The sequence below is a fragment of the Aspergillus melleus genome (assembly GCF_016097325.1).
Source record: "Aspergillus melleus strain CBS 546.65 chromosome Unknown contig4, whole genome shotgun sequence".
Taxonomy (NCBI): domain Eukaryota; kingdom Fungi; phylum Ascomycota; class Eurotiomycetes; order Eurotiales; family Aspergillaceae; genus Aspergillus; species Aspergillus melleus.
In genome coordinates this window covers 840,295-854,753 of record NW_025763373.1, presented here as the reverse complement: position 1 = coordinate 854,753, position 14,459 = coordinate 840,295, and the positions used below count along the sequence as shown (strand labels likewise).

At 51.7% G+C, this 14,459-nt stretch overlaps 5 protein-coding genes across 5 annotated transcripts; 3 read left to right on the top strand and 2 right to left on the bottom strand.

Moving 5' to 3' along the window:
• Window positions 1-209: 209 nt before the first annotated feature.
• Window positions 210-704, top strand: LDX57_007245 (uncharacterized protein; the record flags this gene model as incomplete). Its single annotated transcript, XM_046088965.1, has 2 exons — window positions 210-284; window positions 420-704. The coding sequence occupies 2 exons, from the start codon at window positions 210-212 to the stop codon at window positions 702-704; spliced, it is 360 nt and encodes a 119-aa protein (XP_045944935.1).
• Window positions 705-4,378: 3,674 nt separating this feature from the next.
• LDX57_007244 (uncharacterized protein) lies at window positions 4,379-6,328 on the top strand (the record flags this gene model as incomplete). Its single annotated transcript, XM_046088964.1, has 1 exon — window positions 4,379-6,328. One exon carries the CDS (start codon window positions 4,379-4,381, stop codon window positions 6,326-6,328), a length of 1,950 nt encoding a protein of 649 aa, XP_045944934.1.
• Window positions 6,329-6,778: 450 nt separating this feature from the next.
• On the bottom strand, window positions 6,779-9,324 carry LDX57_007243 (proline--tRNA ligase). Its single transcript, XM_046088963.1, has 4 exons — window positions 8,821-9,324; window positions 8,575-8,744; window positions 7,247-8,502; window positions 6,779-7,172 (listed from the first exon to the last, which is right to left on the bottom strand). The coding sequence occupies exons 1-4, from the start codon at window positions 9,169-9,171 to the stop codon at window positions 7,162-7,164; spliced, it is 1,788 nt and encodes a 595-aa protein (XP_045944933.1). The 5' UTR covers window positions 9,172-9,324; the 3' UTR covers window positions 6,779-7,161.
• Window positions 9,325-9,326: 2 nt separating this feature from the next.
• On the top strand, window positions 9,327-11,647 carry cct1 (chaperonin-containing T-complex alpha subunit TCP1). Its single transcript, XM_046088962.1, has 6 exons — window positions 9,327-9,483; window positions 9,549-9,596; window positions 9,663-9,748; window positions 9,805-9,909; window positions 9,968-11,002; window positions 11,064-11,647. Exons 1-6 carry the CDS (start codon window positions 9,441-9,443, stop codon window positions 11,445-11,447), a joined length of 1,701 nt encoding a protein of 566 aa, XP_045944932.1. The 5' UTR covers window positions 9,327-9,440; the 3' UTR covers window positions 11,448-11,647.
• Window positions 11,648-11,651: 4 nt separating this feature from the next.
• On the bottom strand, window positions 11,652-14,298 carry LDX57_007241 (WD40 repeat domain-containing protein). Its single transcript, XM_046088961.1, has 2 exons — window positions 13,443-14,298; window positions 11,652-13,383 (listed from the first exon to the last, which is right to left on the bottom strand). The coding sequence occupies exons 1-2, from the start codon at window positions 14,197-14,199 to the stop codon at window positions 11,987-11,989; spliced, it is 2,154 nt and encodes a 717-aa protein (XP_045944931.1). The 5' UTR covers window positions 14,200-14,298; the 3' UTR covers window positions 11,652-11,986.
• Window positions 14,299-14,459: the final 161 nt, after the last annotated feature.

The following is a 14,459-nucleotide window of genomic DNA, read 5'->3' as shown; positions in this document are numbered from 1 at the left end:
TAGCAGATGTGATGTGACCTTGCGCCGTGAGCCTATGTGAAAACCATTCACTTCTTCTGAAACCTAGCAACCTGCTGTCCTCTCCTCAAACCATATCATCCCTCTCCTTCATTTTCCTACTGCTCACCATCCCTCTCACTCTCCAACCGCTCTCACAACAGGATACACCCGTCCAAAACTACACAAAACCTCTGTGGTGATTAACGACCATGGCACCCAATAAGAAGAGCAATGAGAGCCTGATGTTCCTCTTCATCTGTCTCCTCAGCCTGAAGGACAATGCAGTAAGTTTCTCACCAAGACAGACGGGAAAGGATCTCCAGCCTTTGTACCATCTCTCTCACCCATATCTACACCTCCACGTGCCCAGTCGATATAGATCACTGCTGACAATGAATCACTCTTTCGTTGATCGTCAGGTCGATTTCAGCCAGGTCGCTGCTGCAACCAACCTCAAGATCCCGGCCGCCCGCATGCGTTACTCCCGTCTCAAGAAACAGCTGGAGGTTGAGCTGGTTAACGGCAAGTTCGACCTCACCAAGGGGGCTGTCGAGGCCTCTGATCCTGTCGAGGCTGCTGCTGTCGCTGCTCCTGATGAGCCTACTGTTGCTGAAAATGCTGCTGAGACTACTGCTTCTCCAGCCAAGAAGAAGCGTGGTGGAAAACGCAAGAAGACTGTTGCTGATGATGAGGATGATGCCTAAAGATGAGAGCAGCATGACACTCTGACTTCTTGGATACTCGCTTAAGACTACCTGAGTTGAAGTAGGTTGCTCTACGATGATAAAGAGGAAGAATCTTGGCGACATGGCCGAGCTAACTATTGACAGTGGAAAGGGGTGCTTTTTTGCACATCCGATCGAGCATGAGACAAGGATGGACTTACAACGAAACCTGGAATGAAGAGTTCTAGTCACGCGCAAATTTGGACAACGGGGGTTCTTTTTTCGCCTAGTTTAGCTACACAGAATGCATTTTTTGAAGGCCTAGCGAAGAGCTACCGTCCCGATTGATAAGATCCCATGTACTTCCCTGCATGCTACATTCGATTAAAGTTCGATGTCATGTCCTCGGAGCATGCAAGCCGCACTAACGGAGAAGCATGTGGCCAGGACGGCCCGGTTTCTTCTGCAGGCAGGCCGCTTGACCTACTTGCTGCCTCCACCTCCGATCCTAGAAAGCAGTTCATGCAGATGCGTAGCTGGAAAGCAGTATATGTGTCGCCTATACCCTACGTATGACTGGGCGGCAGCAAAGTTGTCTTGGTCATGTCTTTAGAGCGCTACGATATGGCGGCCGTAACTATAATAGTGTATAGCTAAGGGGTGAAGTAGTGCGGGAAAACCCGAGAGGGGTAGTTGGAGCTGTACAGCAAATATGCAAAAAGACATAAGTCATGGTAGGATTATAGTGGAAGCGTCGGGATTCAAAAAAGTAGTCGAAGGGCAGCGGGAGTGAGGATTTTGAGTGGAATTGAAGATATACATCTACGCGGGAGTTTGAGACATAGGCAGCTATATTTGTACTTTGAATGGATTTTGACTTGAACTCTTAAATCGGTCGGTTTTGTGAGTTTAGATAGGACGTTGGCATTGTCAAGGTGGATTTACTGTTTCATTTGGGCCGCTGGTGACTCGGGAAGAGCCCCATCAGGGAGCTGAAATTCGAGTATAATGCAATCATCATCCTCATCATCCTCATGATTAAAGTTCGATGGTTCTAGATTAAAAGATACCCGGCCGCTGCATACAGAAGTCATGGTATCAGCCTGTAGATCTCCAGTGCCCTTTAAGGCCCGTTGAGATTCCCATCTGTCTCTTGATCTTTCCGGTGGTTTGAGGTCCGTTCATTGACTTCAGAGTCCAAGACTTGATTTAGACTTCGCTAGATGCAACGGTGGTGGCGTGTTGGCATTTGGCATTCGGGAAATTACTAGGGAGACGTTGCCTCGGAAAATTTCTTGTGCTACAATGAACAGAGGGCGGGATTTCTTTCTTTCAGCTATTTCGTTTTGTTTCTTTCTTTTCTTTTCAGGGGCAACTTGATGACATGCATCCGAGCTGCCAGCTTGTGATAGCTGCCTGCAAACTAACCGGGAATCACACGACACTAGCCACATGCAGCAGAGGGGCTGGGGCTTGGGTTGACGAGAAGTCGGACTTTCGGATACTAAATAACGCTCAAGTGGATAAATGAGAGATAGGGCTCGCTCGCTTGGTTATCTCTAAGCTGCTTTGACTTGGGATCCCTCGAGGGATTGGGCTGGAAGCGTGGAAGCTATGGCAGGCAGATCTGGACTCAGAGTCAAAAATAAATTGAAGATAAATTGATCCCTCTGGATCCGCGGAGACTGATCCGATGGCCGGTGCAAATAGTCAACACTTTCCGATGACTAGTTCTGATTCCGTCCCTCGTCTAATTTGACTAGGAGAGAGACCAACTGCCAAGTTGACGCCCCAAGATTGGGCATGGTGATTAGGATCGTTGGCGTCAATACCCGATCTTGCTAGTTCGTGCGTTGGGGCGGTTCACAAATAGAACAAGACCTGGGACTAAGTTAGCCGGGAGAACGGAGAACTGTGAGCTCGAGATGGGGTTTCTTTCCCAGCTCCAGGCCGTCAGTGTCTCCGATCTGATCGATCTTGAGATATGGTGTATGAGCTGCGTAGATTCAGATTGAGCCGGATAGATAGGTGGACGAGGATGAAGAAAAAAGAACCTACAGAGTACGGAAGTAGGGTTAAGAGAGCACGAGGACAGCTGCTGAGGTAACCGGTAATTATGGTACGGTACGGTAAGTGTCAAATCCCGAGGCCATTTCCAGTCCTGCGTTCTTTCTTTCCTTCCTGCATCCACCGTCCCTCATCGATCAAGATTCAAGCTGCCATTCTACCTCGGTGTTTCATCCTCGATGGAGGTTCCGATGAGAATGGGGTATTGATGTGCATGAACAAAGAGCCATGACGATCTTCGCTGGTCATCTGTGACAGCCTACGCGTCTGCCGAGGGTCCGACCTCCTCGACGATGCTGACCCCTAAGCTATGCAAACTATCTATTTAGTATTGGTTTATCTACGGAAATAGTGTCTACCTGTCAATATGCCTGCCTGCCAATCCTTCGGCTCATCAGCAATAGCAATAGTATTCTACTCATGGGGAGACTTCCTGATTCCTGATCTCCCAAGAAACAAAGGCCCCATTTTCTTTTCGGGTGATCCTGCTCCTTAGTGCATACTATTCACCCAAGAACCGTGGAAAGTCGGCTCCTTTATGCCTCCCACAATTACGGTGTTTGTACTTTGTGAACGATCACCTCCGAGATATACCAATAGACGGTTCATCTCATACCCGCTCGTTTTTTATGGATGTTCGCCGACCCCGTTCGACGCAATTTCCCGGCTCCTGACTGGCACACGCCCGCCAGACTTTAAGCTAGGAACCCATTTGTGCCTTCCCTGTCGTTAGAGCGGCCCACTTGCTCTCGGGGCTGTTTTTACGGTACCGCCGGATACAATGGGCCCACTGTTATACTATGCTTGCTTTTCTTGCTTCCCTCGTGCCTAGTTTCCTGCCGGCTTGGATGGGCTGCAAGACCTGCAGATCAAATTTTCCAATGGCATTGCTGTCAAGTGGAGTTCAAGCCCTAGTCTATGCATAATGGATGATGGGCGTCCTGACGTTAGGGCTTTGCTGCACGCTCTACACAATCATCACCGAGTAAGCAACTAAGCATGTACAGGCCTCTTTGGGCGTCACAGCCAGAGTTATCAATGTGGTATCTGCTCGCCGAATACGTTGGGTCGGACGCCACGAACAGGGGTAGGCCTCTGGGAAAGCAAAGCCTTTCATCGTACTCCGTAGACCACGGAACCTTTCCAGGACAGCGAAATTTCCCGCCTGTTCCCGTCGGTCCAGCCCCATTTTCTTGTCCGCCAGTCCGTCACGATGGATCATGGAGACCGGGCCACTTACCCTCCCCCCCTGATCCAGGAACAAGTATCGGATCTGCAAATCAGGCGAGCTTCGATAGCAAAACCTCTGGGTTCCTCACCTGTTCTCCAAACCTGGGTTTCCTCTTTCCTTTCTCTTTCTTCCTCTATCCCTCTCTTTCATGTCCCTCGTTTTGACCTCTCCATTTGCTCTGAATTCCTTTGATTCAAGCGCCCTACGGGCCTTGTTTAATTAATGATACCATAAGACGCATCGACGTTGTCATGACAGCAACCTTACCTTGATTAGCGTACTCAACTCTTCCTTTTACTACGATTGGTCTGCACTTCCCTTCTATCTTCGCTTGTTTGGTTCTTGTGCAGGTTTCATGCTTGAGCTTTCCGGAATGATTTTCGCTTCATGATTCGCTTCATGTCTTCAGTCTAACATGGTTGCCCTGAGGCGATTATTCCAGGCGGAGAGAGGTTTGTCGATGGACCACAGCGAAAGAGAGTCCCGAGAAAGCAGCTTACCGCAAAATGATACTCATTCTGCAAAAGCTGCGTCGCCGTTAGGTGGGCAAAATCACTTCCAGCGAATTGAGAAGGAGTTTGAAACCATGCACGACCAGTTGCAAACCCAACCATTGTCCCCGTGGTCTCAGGTCCCGCCATCTCGTGGTTCAATGCGGCCCAAGGAGCGAAACCCTCGTCATGTGGATTTGCTCGATGCTCTGTTCTCCTCACATCGATACCAAATACAGTCTACGACCTCATTGTCGCCTATTACCCCGTACAATGAAGATATCGCCGAGCGCAACATGACACGATTTCTCCAGGAACAACCGCGCAAGAAAAACATGTACGCTCGGTTTTTGTCTGCTTTGTATCAAGAGGACGTTGCAGAGAGAAACATAACAAAAAGCCGGAGAAGAAGCCGTTCACTGTCGCGCACAAGGGTCGGCGAGCCTGAAGGCCAAGACAATGGCAGCTCGCATTCAAGGTCGAAGATTGAGCGAAACTCGCGGGAAATTACGAGTCCTAGGTCAATGAACGACGCTCATAGCGCCAGCGCAAAAGAACGTGTGCCAAGTGTTAGCAATTCTCTGAAACACCAAAATTCAGCACCAAACTTGTCCGCTGAGCGAGCAAGTGCACCTGATGGAGCTGCTAGGTCAAGCCCTGACGGGTATCTCGGCGTGCCTCCAGCCCACAAACAAGGAGTTACTTGGAGCAATACTCCTCTCCCTGATAGCCCAACAATACCCGTTACTATGAGGCACGAGAATATGAACGAAAACCGGCCAATACACAATAGATCCTCGAGCTCAAGTCGCGGCTCGGGCTCTTCACGTCCATCACTTTATCGCAGTCCCCTCATATCTCCTCGGCTGGGTTCTAAGAAGAACATCCGAGATCTTTCCATCAATACAGAGCTGGCTGCCCATGGTCGATCAAATGCGAAAATCACGCATCGTGCTATACAACCCCCGACCCCTAACACTCTCGAAAGGCAGAACCCCAGCATCGCCGAAGTCATGAACAGTCCTTTGCCAGCAGGTACCCCCACGTCTATATCTCCCCTTCCCCAATCTAAAAGGATTGAAGAGATCATGGATATGTTCAGAAAGGCACATAGCGCATCGCAAGCTATTACCCCACATCCCACTTTTGAGACCCTGCAAGACGCCATCATCCGGGAAATCAACTCCCACGAGGCCTTCCAACGGGTGCCTCCTCCTGAACAGGGCCCTCCTTTCACTCCTTCGCCATCCCAAAAAACCTTTAAGCAAGGCCATAACCGAACTAGGTCCCTCAAAGATGGCCAATTTTCTAAGCTAGCTAGACGAGGCTCTGTCCAGAAACATGCCCGGAGCAAGAGCTCGGAGACGCGCAAAAGTATATCTACCAGTGTCTCCCCAAAAGTCTTCCGACGAAGACACACTGACGCTCCGCCGCCTTCTCCTGGATTTTTTGAGACCTCCGAAACAGGGAGAGAAAGCTCTGAAGAACAGATGACCTACATGGACTTGCTGCTTCGTTCCGAGAAGCACTCGCCCAACCCTGGATCGAAGAGCACCATCTCTCCTCCCCCAATGCCAGAGCGCTCGAAAACAGCCCCTTCTGTACTACATCTCCGCGCACAAACATCGGTTTCGTCCTCCGAAGGCCGGTCGAGCTTCTCTGCCGATGACAGCGACGAAGAAGTGATCCAACTGCCAAGTGTCGGTATTCCATGCGTTCAGATCCAAGGCGTGGACGAAAACAATGTGTCCTATGTTACTGGTCCGACTACGCCGCAGACTGCGTATAGACTCATGAACTGGCCGCGGAAGTCGAACAAGAGCAGGTCTGGCAGTAACCGCCTCCAGGGGATGCGATCCGTGGAATCCTATTGAGTTCCAAGAGCCCCGGTGTTCGAGGAGCCCTAATCAAACCCAACCCACCTTTGTCCATCCTTCTATATCTTTTCGCTATTCTTCATCTACATCCCTCTCTTTCAATTTCCCCTGGTGCTCATTTTCCTTCCTTAACTTCTAATACCCCTCTCTCCTTTTTCATGATTCCACTTTGGGGTTCATACTCGCTCTCAGCGGCCGCAAAAAGCATTTTCCTTTTATCATTGTTAAATTCTGGCTTATTCCTTCCTTTTACTCTCCCTTGACGCGACATTATAGGATTCATCGGGGCTCTCGTCCTGCACACTCCTCCTACCTACCTATCTTTTACAGCTCCTTTTCGCACATTTAGCGTCATTGGCATTTCTTTCATCGTGCATACATTAGGACTAAAATATCTTATAATCGGATTTCAAATAGAAGAAAATATACTATAAGAGAAAATGGAACATCGCATGGAACTCATCATCATTCAACCCGTTAGCTACAAACAAAAAACACAACTATGCCTGACTCCTCAATAAAGAAAGATAGATATCTCGCTTTTCCGTTTCAGTAAATCACTCTCTCCTCGGCAAAATCACCCCTTACTCACTCACGCCCACAATTGCGTCACTCCAGGTAACGAAGAAAAATGCCCTTCTCTCTAGAGATTGGTGTAAATTTTGTTCTTTTGTCTGTTTACTTCTTGGTGTTTCTTATTTCTGTCCATTCATTTTACGTTGTCAACCAGGGAGGGTTGTTTGCGCTGTATCAACAGTGAAATAAATGTCATAAAGGTCATTGTAACCATACGAAAAATGCAACTAGGAAGGATAGCTTGTCTACTATGTTTAGTAGGAACCTGTTGGGAAGAAGATGTTAGCAAGGATACTGGCGGTGGTGATGGGGGTTTATCTAGGGGATCCGTCGACTTACGTCCGAACATGCACCATTTCTCGGCCAACCGGGTGCACTGGGGGTTGACACACTTGGTGACGCCGGCTTCGATACCCTCGGGCTGGTCGAAGGGAATGCAAAGGGACTTGGCACCCATGCTGGGGGCGCGGGCGTCCTGGGCCTCGTTGGAGTCCTCCTCGGCCTTGCGCGCACTCATGTCCTTGATCTGGTCCTCGCACTCCTCCGTCAGACAGTGGGGGATGATACAGATGTTCTTGTCGTTGAGGGCGGGGGTGAATTCGTCCCAGTTGGTGATGAGCTTGCGGTGAGTGCGGTATTCGTGGTCCGCGCGCTTGAAGAGGTCGCTCTGGATGGTCTCGAGCAGGGTAGGAACGGCGGTTCCCAGTTCGGGGATGGGGATGGTGATCTTGCCGTCCTTGCCGGGAATGTCACGGCGAGCAGCAGTGACAAAGTTACCGGCAGACTCGCCGGGACCGAATTCAATGCGCAGAGGCACACCGCGAAGCTCCCACTCGTTGAACTTCCAGCCAGGAGAGTATCCCTCACGCTTGTCGCTGATCGCCCGGACGCCGGCAGCCTCGAGGGTGGAGACAAGGGTGTCAATTTCAGCGTACAGCTTCTCGCGTTCCTCGTCTGTGGTCTTGGCAGTGATGCCGACGGGGACAATGACAGTCTGGTTCTCCGCAACGCGGGGAGGAAGAACCAGGCCACGGTTGTCACTGTGGATCATGACCATGACACCGAGAGTACGGGTCGAGAGACCCCAGGAGTTCTGCCAGACATGGAGGGGAGCCTTCTTCTCATCACCCTTGGCGGAAGGATCCTCCACAGTGATGTTGAACATCTTACTGAAGTTCTGACCCAAACCGTGGGAAGTACCACCCTGGATACCACGACCAGTCGAGGGGATGTATCCCTCAACGGTGGTGGTATACAGACCACCGGCGAACTTCTCCTTCTCGGTCTTCTTGCCCTTGACCACGGGGACAGCCAGGAGCTCCTCGTAGATCTGAGCATAGTAGTCCAAGATCTGCATAACCTCATCATGGGCACCTTCCTGGGTCAGGTGGGCGGTGTGACCCTCCTGCCAGAGGAACTCTCGGGTTCTAAGGAAGGGCTGGGGGTGCTTGAACTCCCACCGGACGACGGAGTTCCACTGGTTGAGCTTGAGGGGCAGATCACGGTGACTTCTGATCCACTTGGCGTAGTAAGGGTACATAACAGTTTCCGAGGTCGGACGGATGGCAATCTTCTTTTCGAGCGGGGTGGAGCCACTGTATGCATGAAAGATAAGGTCAGAGCCGGATCCTCTGGAAATTAGAGCCTAGAGATGAGGGGAAACGTACGCATGAGTCACCCAGGCGACTTCGGCGGCAAAGCCCTCGATATGGTCCTTCTCGCGCTTCAGAACGTCCTCCGAAACGAAGAGAGGGAAGGAGCAGTTCTTGACACCAATCTTCTTAATGCGCGCGTTGAACCAACTTTGGATCTCCTCCCAGATGCTGAACGAGGCGGGCTGGGTGAGTCATGAGTTAGTATAATGATATGCGACGGCGACGAGGTCAAGAAAAGACAGGTAGACTGTGACCAACCTTCAAGATGAAGCATCCGGAGACATCGTAGTAGTCAAGCATGTCACCCTTCGTAAGGACCTGCTGGTACCATCCGGGGAAGTCCTCCTCCTTGGAAACATCGATACCGATCAGGGCGGCGCCATCGATCTTTTTCTTGGGGGCCTTAGGAGCCTGCTTCGCACCCCCCTGTTTAGCAGCCTTGTCGGCCTTGTCAGACGCCTGCTTAGCAGCCTTCGCGGCCTTTTTGGCGGCGTTCTTGGAGACCTCTCCCTGGGGAGCGCTGTTATCGGCGGGGTTTTGGGTACGATCAGGAAGGGTTTGCGCCGAGTCAGAGGCGACCGGGGGATCAGCAGGAGCTTGGCTTGCCATCTTGCAGGATAGAAATGTCAGAAACACGGAAGCAGACCGGAGCAACAGACGAAGAAGCGAACGCCAGGCGAGACAAGGAAGGGGGAACTCCGTGAAGCGAAAGAAAGAGCGGCGCCCCTCGTCAAAGTGGGATGCATCTAGAATCTCTCACCGCCCGGGGCCGGCAGAATTCTTAGCGCAAACACGACCGACGACGAAGTCCAGCAGCTCTCGAAAGTGAATCGATTCCTCTGCCACGCTCCCTTCCCTTTCTTCTCCCTTAATCAACAATGGCAGGAATCTTCGAAGCCCCGCGGAATGCGGACACTCTCTGTGAGACCATCCCGTCTCCCTCTTTTGCTTTCCCCTGAACCCGTTCACTGACCGAACTCGCACAGTCTTGGGAGGGCAGAAAATCACCGGTGCTGATGTCCGGGAGCAGAACGGTATGTCCCCCATCTCGGCCTGCTCTGGCGGCCCTGTACGCCCATACTGATCCATTTTGCCGGCAGTTCTTGCAACGCAGGCTATTGCCAATGTCGTCAAGAGCTCTTTCGGCCCCTCCGGCCTGGATAAGATGATGGTGGATGATATCGGTGTACGCACCATTCCGAACCCCGCGTCCGTCGAACAGCTTTCTGATGGCCTATCTAGGATGTCACCGTCACTAACGATGGCGCCACTATTCTGAGTCTGCTTGACATCGAGCACCCAGCCGGAAAGATTCTCGTCGACCTTGCCCAACAGCAGGATAAGGAGGTGGGTGAACTGTCGAATCTATATACCCCGCGAACGACCAGGGCTGACATCCTTGCAGGTTGGAGATGGAACCACCTCCGTCGTTCTGATCGCTGCCGAGCTTCTACGACGAGCCAACGAACTGATGAAGAACCGTATCCACCCTACGACCATCATCACCGGCTACAGGCTTGCGCTCAGGGAAGCCGTCAAATACATGAACGAGAACATTACCACAAAGGTTGAGACGCTTGGGAAGGATAGCTTGGTCAACATTGCGAAGACGTCGATGTCCAGCAAGATCATCGGATCCGATTCCGACTTCTTCGCCAACATGGTTGTCGATGCCATGCTTCAGGTCAAGTCCACGAACCAGAGGGGCGAGATCAAGTACCCCGTCAAGGCCGTGAACCTGCTGAAGGCTCACGGTAAGAGTGGAACGGAGTCTGTGCTCGTCAACGGCTATGCTCTGAACTGTACTGTGGCTTCCCAGGCCATGACCACCCGGGTAACCGACGCCAAGATCGCTTGTCTGGACATGAACTTGCAGAAGGAGAGAATGAAGCTCGGCGTTCAGATCACCGTCGAGGACCCCGACCAGCTGGAGAAGATCCGTGAGAGAGAGTCTGGCATCGTTCTTGAGCGGGTCGACATGATCCTCAAGTCTGGAGCCAACGTCGTTTTCACAACCAAGGGTATCGATGATATGGTCCTCAAGGCCTTCGTCGAGAAGGGTGCCATGGCTGTTCGCCGCTGCAAGAAGGAGGACCTGAGACGCATTGCTAAGGCCACGGGCGCAACTCTGGTCAGCTCGCTCTCGGACCTCAATGGCGACGAGAAGTTCGAGGCCTCGAACCTGGGACACGCAGAGGAAGTTGTGCAAGAGCGGATATCGGATGACGAGTGTATCCTCGTGAAGGGTACCAAGGTCCACAGCTCGGCCTCCATAATCCTGCGTGGACCCAACGATTTCAGCTTGGACGAGATGGAGCGTTCGGTGCACGATTCTCTCTGTGCTGTCAAGCGAACATTGGAGAGCGGCAGCATCGTGCCCGGCGGTGGTGCAGTTGAGACGGCCCTTCACATCTACCTTGAAGAGTTCGCTGTCACGGTGGTATGTAATCAATTTGGAACATAACGTCTCGGAGTGGACCGCTAACAATTCCTCCAAACAGGGCTCCCGGGAACAACTCGCCATCGGTGAATTCGCTCAATCTCTCCTGGTGGTCCCCAAGACCTTGGCCGTCAACGCCGCCAAGGACTCGTCCGAACTCGTGGCCCAGCTCCGAGTGCGCCACGCTCTTTCCCAGCGGGTGCAGGACGGTGATGCCAACGAGGAAGAGAAGGCCATTGCCAAGAAGAAGACGTACCGCAACTACGGTCTGGATCTGATGAAGGGACGCGTTCACGATACCCTCAAGGCCGGTGTGCTGGAGCCCAGCATGGGTAAGGTCAAGCAGCTGAAGAGTGCTGTCGAGGCCTGCATTGCCATCATGCGTATCGACACCATGATCAAGCTGGACCCCGAGCCGCAGCAGGATGACGGACACGGTCACTAAAAGAATCTGACTGTCGATCTCGTAATTAAATTGCCTGCCTTTTACGGAGTTTTAGACTCAGGGTGAAGAAGAAAAAAGTATAATAAGATGTTATGAGTACAAATTTCTACTGCCGTTTTAAATGGCTTAATGCCCACTCTCGTACAATAATCCTCTTGGCTGCGATCTAGACTAGAGCAATCTATCTATTCAATTGATAGATGAAAAGAAAGCTTTTCAATGTAAATCACAGCTCTTATTGATTTTTATCACTGTTGATGGTAGAAACAAAATGTAAATAAACACCGAAGGGCTCCTCAAAACTTCTTCCAAGCCAGTTACCCAAACCCAAACCAGAACAGATGATTATAAATGCTTCTTTGGCAGATGAATCTTCTGTTATGCAGTGTACGCTGTAATGAAAATCAAACAAGGGACTGGAGTCCTCTAGAAATCGCACAAACGCCCGCTAAATAGAAGCAAATGATGTATCGACCGACGCCTTGAAAATGCTTGCGAGCGCAACCCAACCAGTTGCAAAAGTGTTTGAACCATAAAAATCATTCATCTTCATCATCGTACGAGTCTTTCGTCTCAGCCCAGCCGCAGCGCCATCTTCTGCCATCAGCCTCGCCACCGACTCGAAGGTCTCTAGCATCAGGTCCCTCGCGCCAGCACCTAGCGCTATAATCATCGCTGACCGTAATGAGTTCACCATCAACAGTCCACGAGACCGCCGACACTTCTTTCTTGTGTCCTTCGACTAAAGGTGTTCCAGACTGGTAAATTGGAACCGTGTCCTCTAATCGTCCAGACAAGCCAACCCCAGAGTTCGTACGGCGCAGACCAGAACGAGTAGAAGGGAACGACGATGGAAGGGGTGGCTCTCTGTCGTCGATAGTTTGTGTCTGGGCTGAGGAATGAAGGAAGCGCTCGTCAGTCGGAAACAAGACGGCACATTGATCGGTACTCCCAACCGCCAGCATCTCGGGCTTATCCGCCGTGGCCTTTCGAACACCGGCCTTGACGTAAAAGGAAGCGACTTGTAAACGAGGATGGCGAAACCCGTACAAAGGCCCAAGACCTTCTTTGTCAGATCCTCCCGAGCGACGAGGACGGTCGTTGTTTAGCGAAAGTTCAGGTGCATGGCCAAGGATTAGATGGGAAGTCGAGTAGGCGTACACCGTGCCATCTCGACACAAGGTGTAGAGTCTTGAGCCATCACCGCCCAGTGTCATAGAGGTAAGTCCAAACCGTCGATATTTGATGTGACTATCCGGTTCTCGAGTGGTAGAAAGAGGAAGTACAGGCCGGCCACGACGATTGTTATGTGTCGTGCGCAGATCCCATAGCCTAACACACGCACTTGCTTCTGATGCAGTGACAAACAAGTTCTCCCGACCCGGAGGAAGAAAAGCCAAAGAGGTCACAGTGATGTCCGAGCGCCCAATCTGAGGTTCTGACTTATCAGTGAAGACCTGAGGCATACAAGCGTGGGCACCATGTATCGTGTTCAAAACCTGGGGGTACGTCATCTTGGAAGTGATGGGCGCACTAGGGTAGTCGGACTCCGATTCGAGAGAGCACCGAGCCTGCCAGGCAGGTTTCTCAAAGCCCTTGCACCGAAGGTCCCAGATGTTGACATTGCCATCACGACTGCATGTCGCGAGGACCTTATTATTAGCAGCTGGTTGAAACTGCACGCGTTTCACGGAGGAGGTATGGTTAGCCAAACAATAGATCGGCTTCTGCGTAGCCATGTCAATGACGACTGCTGTTTGATCCCCGGAGGCTGTTGCTAACAGCATATCATCGGATGAAAACTCAAGATCCATGATTGCGTTCATGTGAGGACGAAACGAAAGATAAGCCTTGGAGAAGCCATTTTTGTCGTCTTTTGCGGAGTCGAGTAGTCTAATACCGCCCTCTTCATCACCTACGGCAACAAGCGTATTGGCTGTTTGTATTGTCAGCGAACATTCCGACGAACACCCTGGCGGCATTCATTCGACTTACTATTGCACGATGCAGTGCAGAACGGAAGAGCAAGGCGGTCTCCAGTTGAGCCGGAGCAAGTATGACTGTCCGATGGTCGAGAGTAAAATGATGATGTAAGATCTTGCCAGCCAGCGCCGGAGTTCGCACGCATGGTCACCCGGTTCGCTCTTGAACCTAACACACTTCGCATGAACAGTCCTCCAGATGTCTGCAGCGCTCTCGACCGTTGGACCGGTGCAATTTGGCGAGAAGGACGGGCCACGGTATGGGGCTTGATTGGGCTGCTCGGAATCTTATAGTCGACCTCGATATCACGGACTGGGGCGTCTAGCTCGTCGGCATCTTGGTCTGGCGTTCGAACGCGGACTTTTCGTAGGGGCGAGGACTGTAATGGGGAGCCAATTGAAGAAAACGAAAGCTTTCTCTTCCTACTCGGGGTTTGCATAAGCTCCGAAGGATCAGGTCTCGTGCCAACCGCCTTCAATGTTCTTGTAAATGCCGGCCCTAGGCGGTTCACAGCCGGAGAGCTGAGAGCCTTCAAGGCCTGCCGGTTGGTCCTGACGGGTCCAGCACTATTTCCGCCATTGAGCAAGGAACGAGGCGTAAAGAATCGTCGAAAGGATCGAGGGGTAACCGGAGGAGGCTTCTTTGGCTTGCGACAGACTCCAGCGTCGGATGCTGCTATAGACGGCGGAGAGGAAGGGATCTCCTGCGACGAGGGAGGGAAAACAGGTTCGGACCGAGGTACCTCTGGGAGATCATGACTGCCATACATTGTGCCCCAGAAACAAACAAACACCAACCGACATTCTACACAGACGAAGGAAAAGGGAAAAGAGGGTGTTGGGGGGGTGAGAGAGTGAGTGGACTAAGTGGCCAAGGATTGAAGCATAGTGGAGCTGGCAGGAGAAGGGCTAATAAGACTCGAGCAATGCGTGAGTCGCGGGAAAGGAAAGCGAGTCTCGTGTCGACGTGCTTTTTCGTGTCGCGCACGGCCCCAGATGGCAGGCGGTGAGATGTCCCATTAAGGGAGTT

Coding starts and splice junctions, on each gene's coding strand:
- LDX57_007241 (XM_046088961.1), bottom strand. CDS start 14,199: ATGTATGGCAGTCATGATCTCCCAGAGGTACCTCGGTCCGAACCTGTT. Junction 13,384..13,442: donor CTGCACTGCATCGTGCAATA/GTAAGTCGAATG, acceptor CAATACAAACAG/CCAATACGCTTGTTGCCGTA.
- cct1 (XM_046088962.1), top strand. CDS start 9,441: ATGGCAGGAATCTTCGAAGCCCCGCGGAATGCGGACACTCTCT. Junction 9,484..9,548: donor GCGGAATGCGGACACTCTCT/GTGAGACCATCC, acceptor GAACTCGCACAG/TCTTGGGAGGGCAGAAAATC. Junction 9,597..9,662: donor TGATGTCCGGGAGCAGAACG/GTATGTCCCCCA, acceptor TTTTGCCGGCAG/TTCTTGCAACGCAGGCTATT.
- LDX57_007243 (XM_046088963.1), bottom strand. CDS start 9,171: ATGGCAAGCCAAGCTCCTGCTGATCCCCCGGTCGCCTCTGACTCGGCG. Junction 8,745..8,820: donor CCGGATGCTTCATCTTGAAG/GTTGGTCACAGT, acceptor TGACTCACCCAG/CCCGCCTCGTTCAGCATCTG. Junction 8,503..8,574: donor GTCGCCTGGGTGACTCATGC/GTACGTTTCCCC, acceptor TCATGCATACAG/TGGCTCCACCCCGCTCGAAA.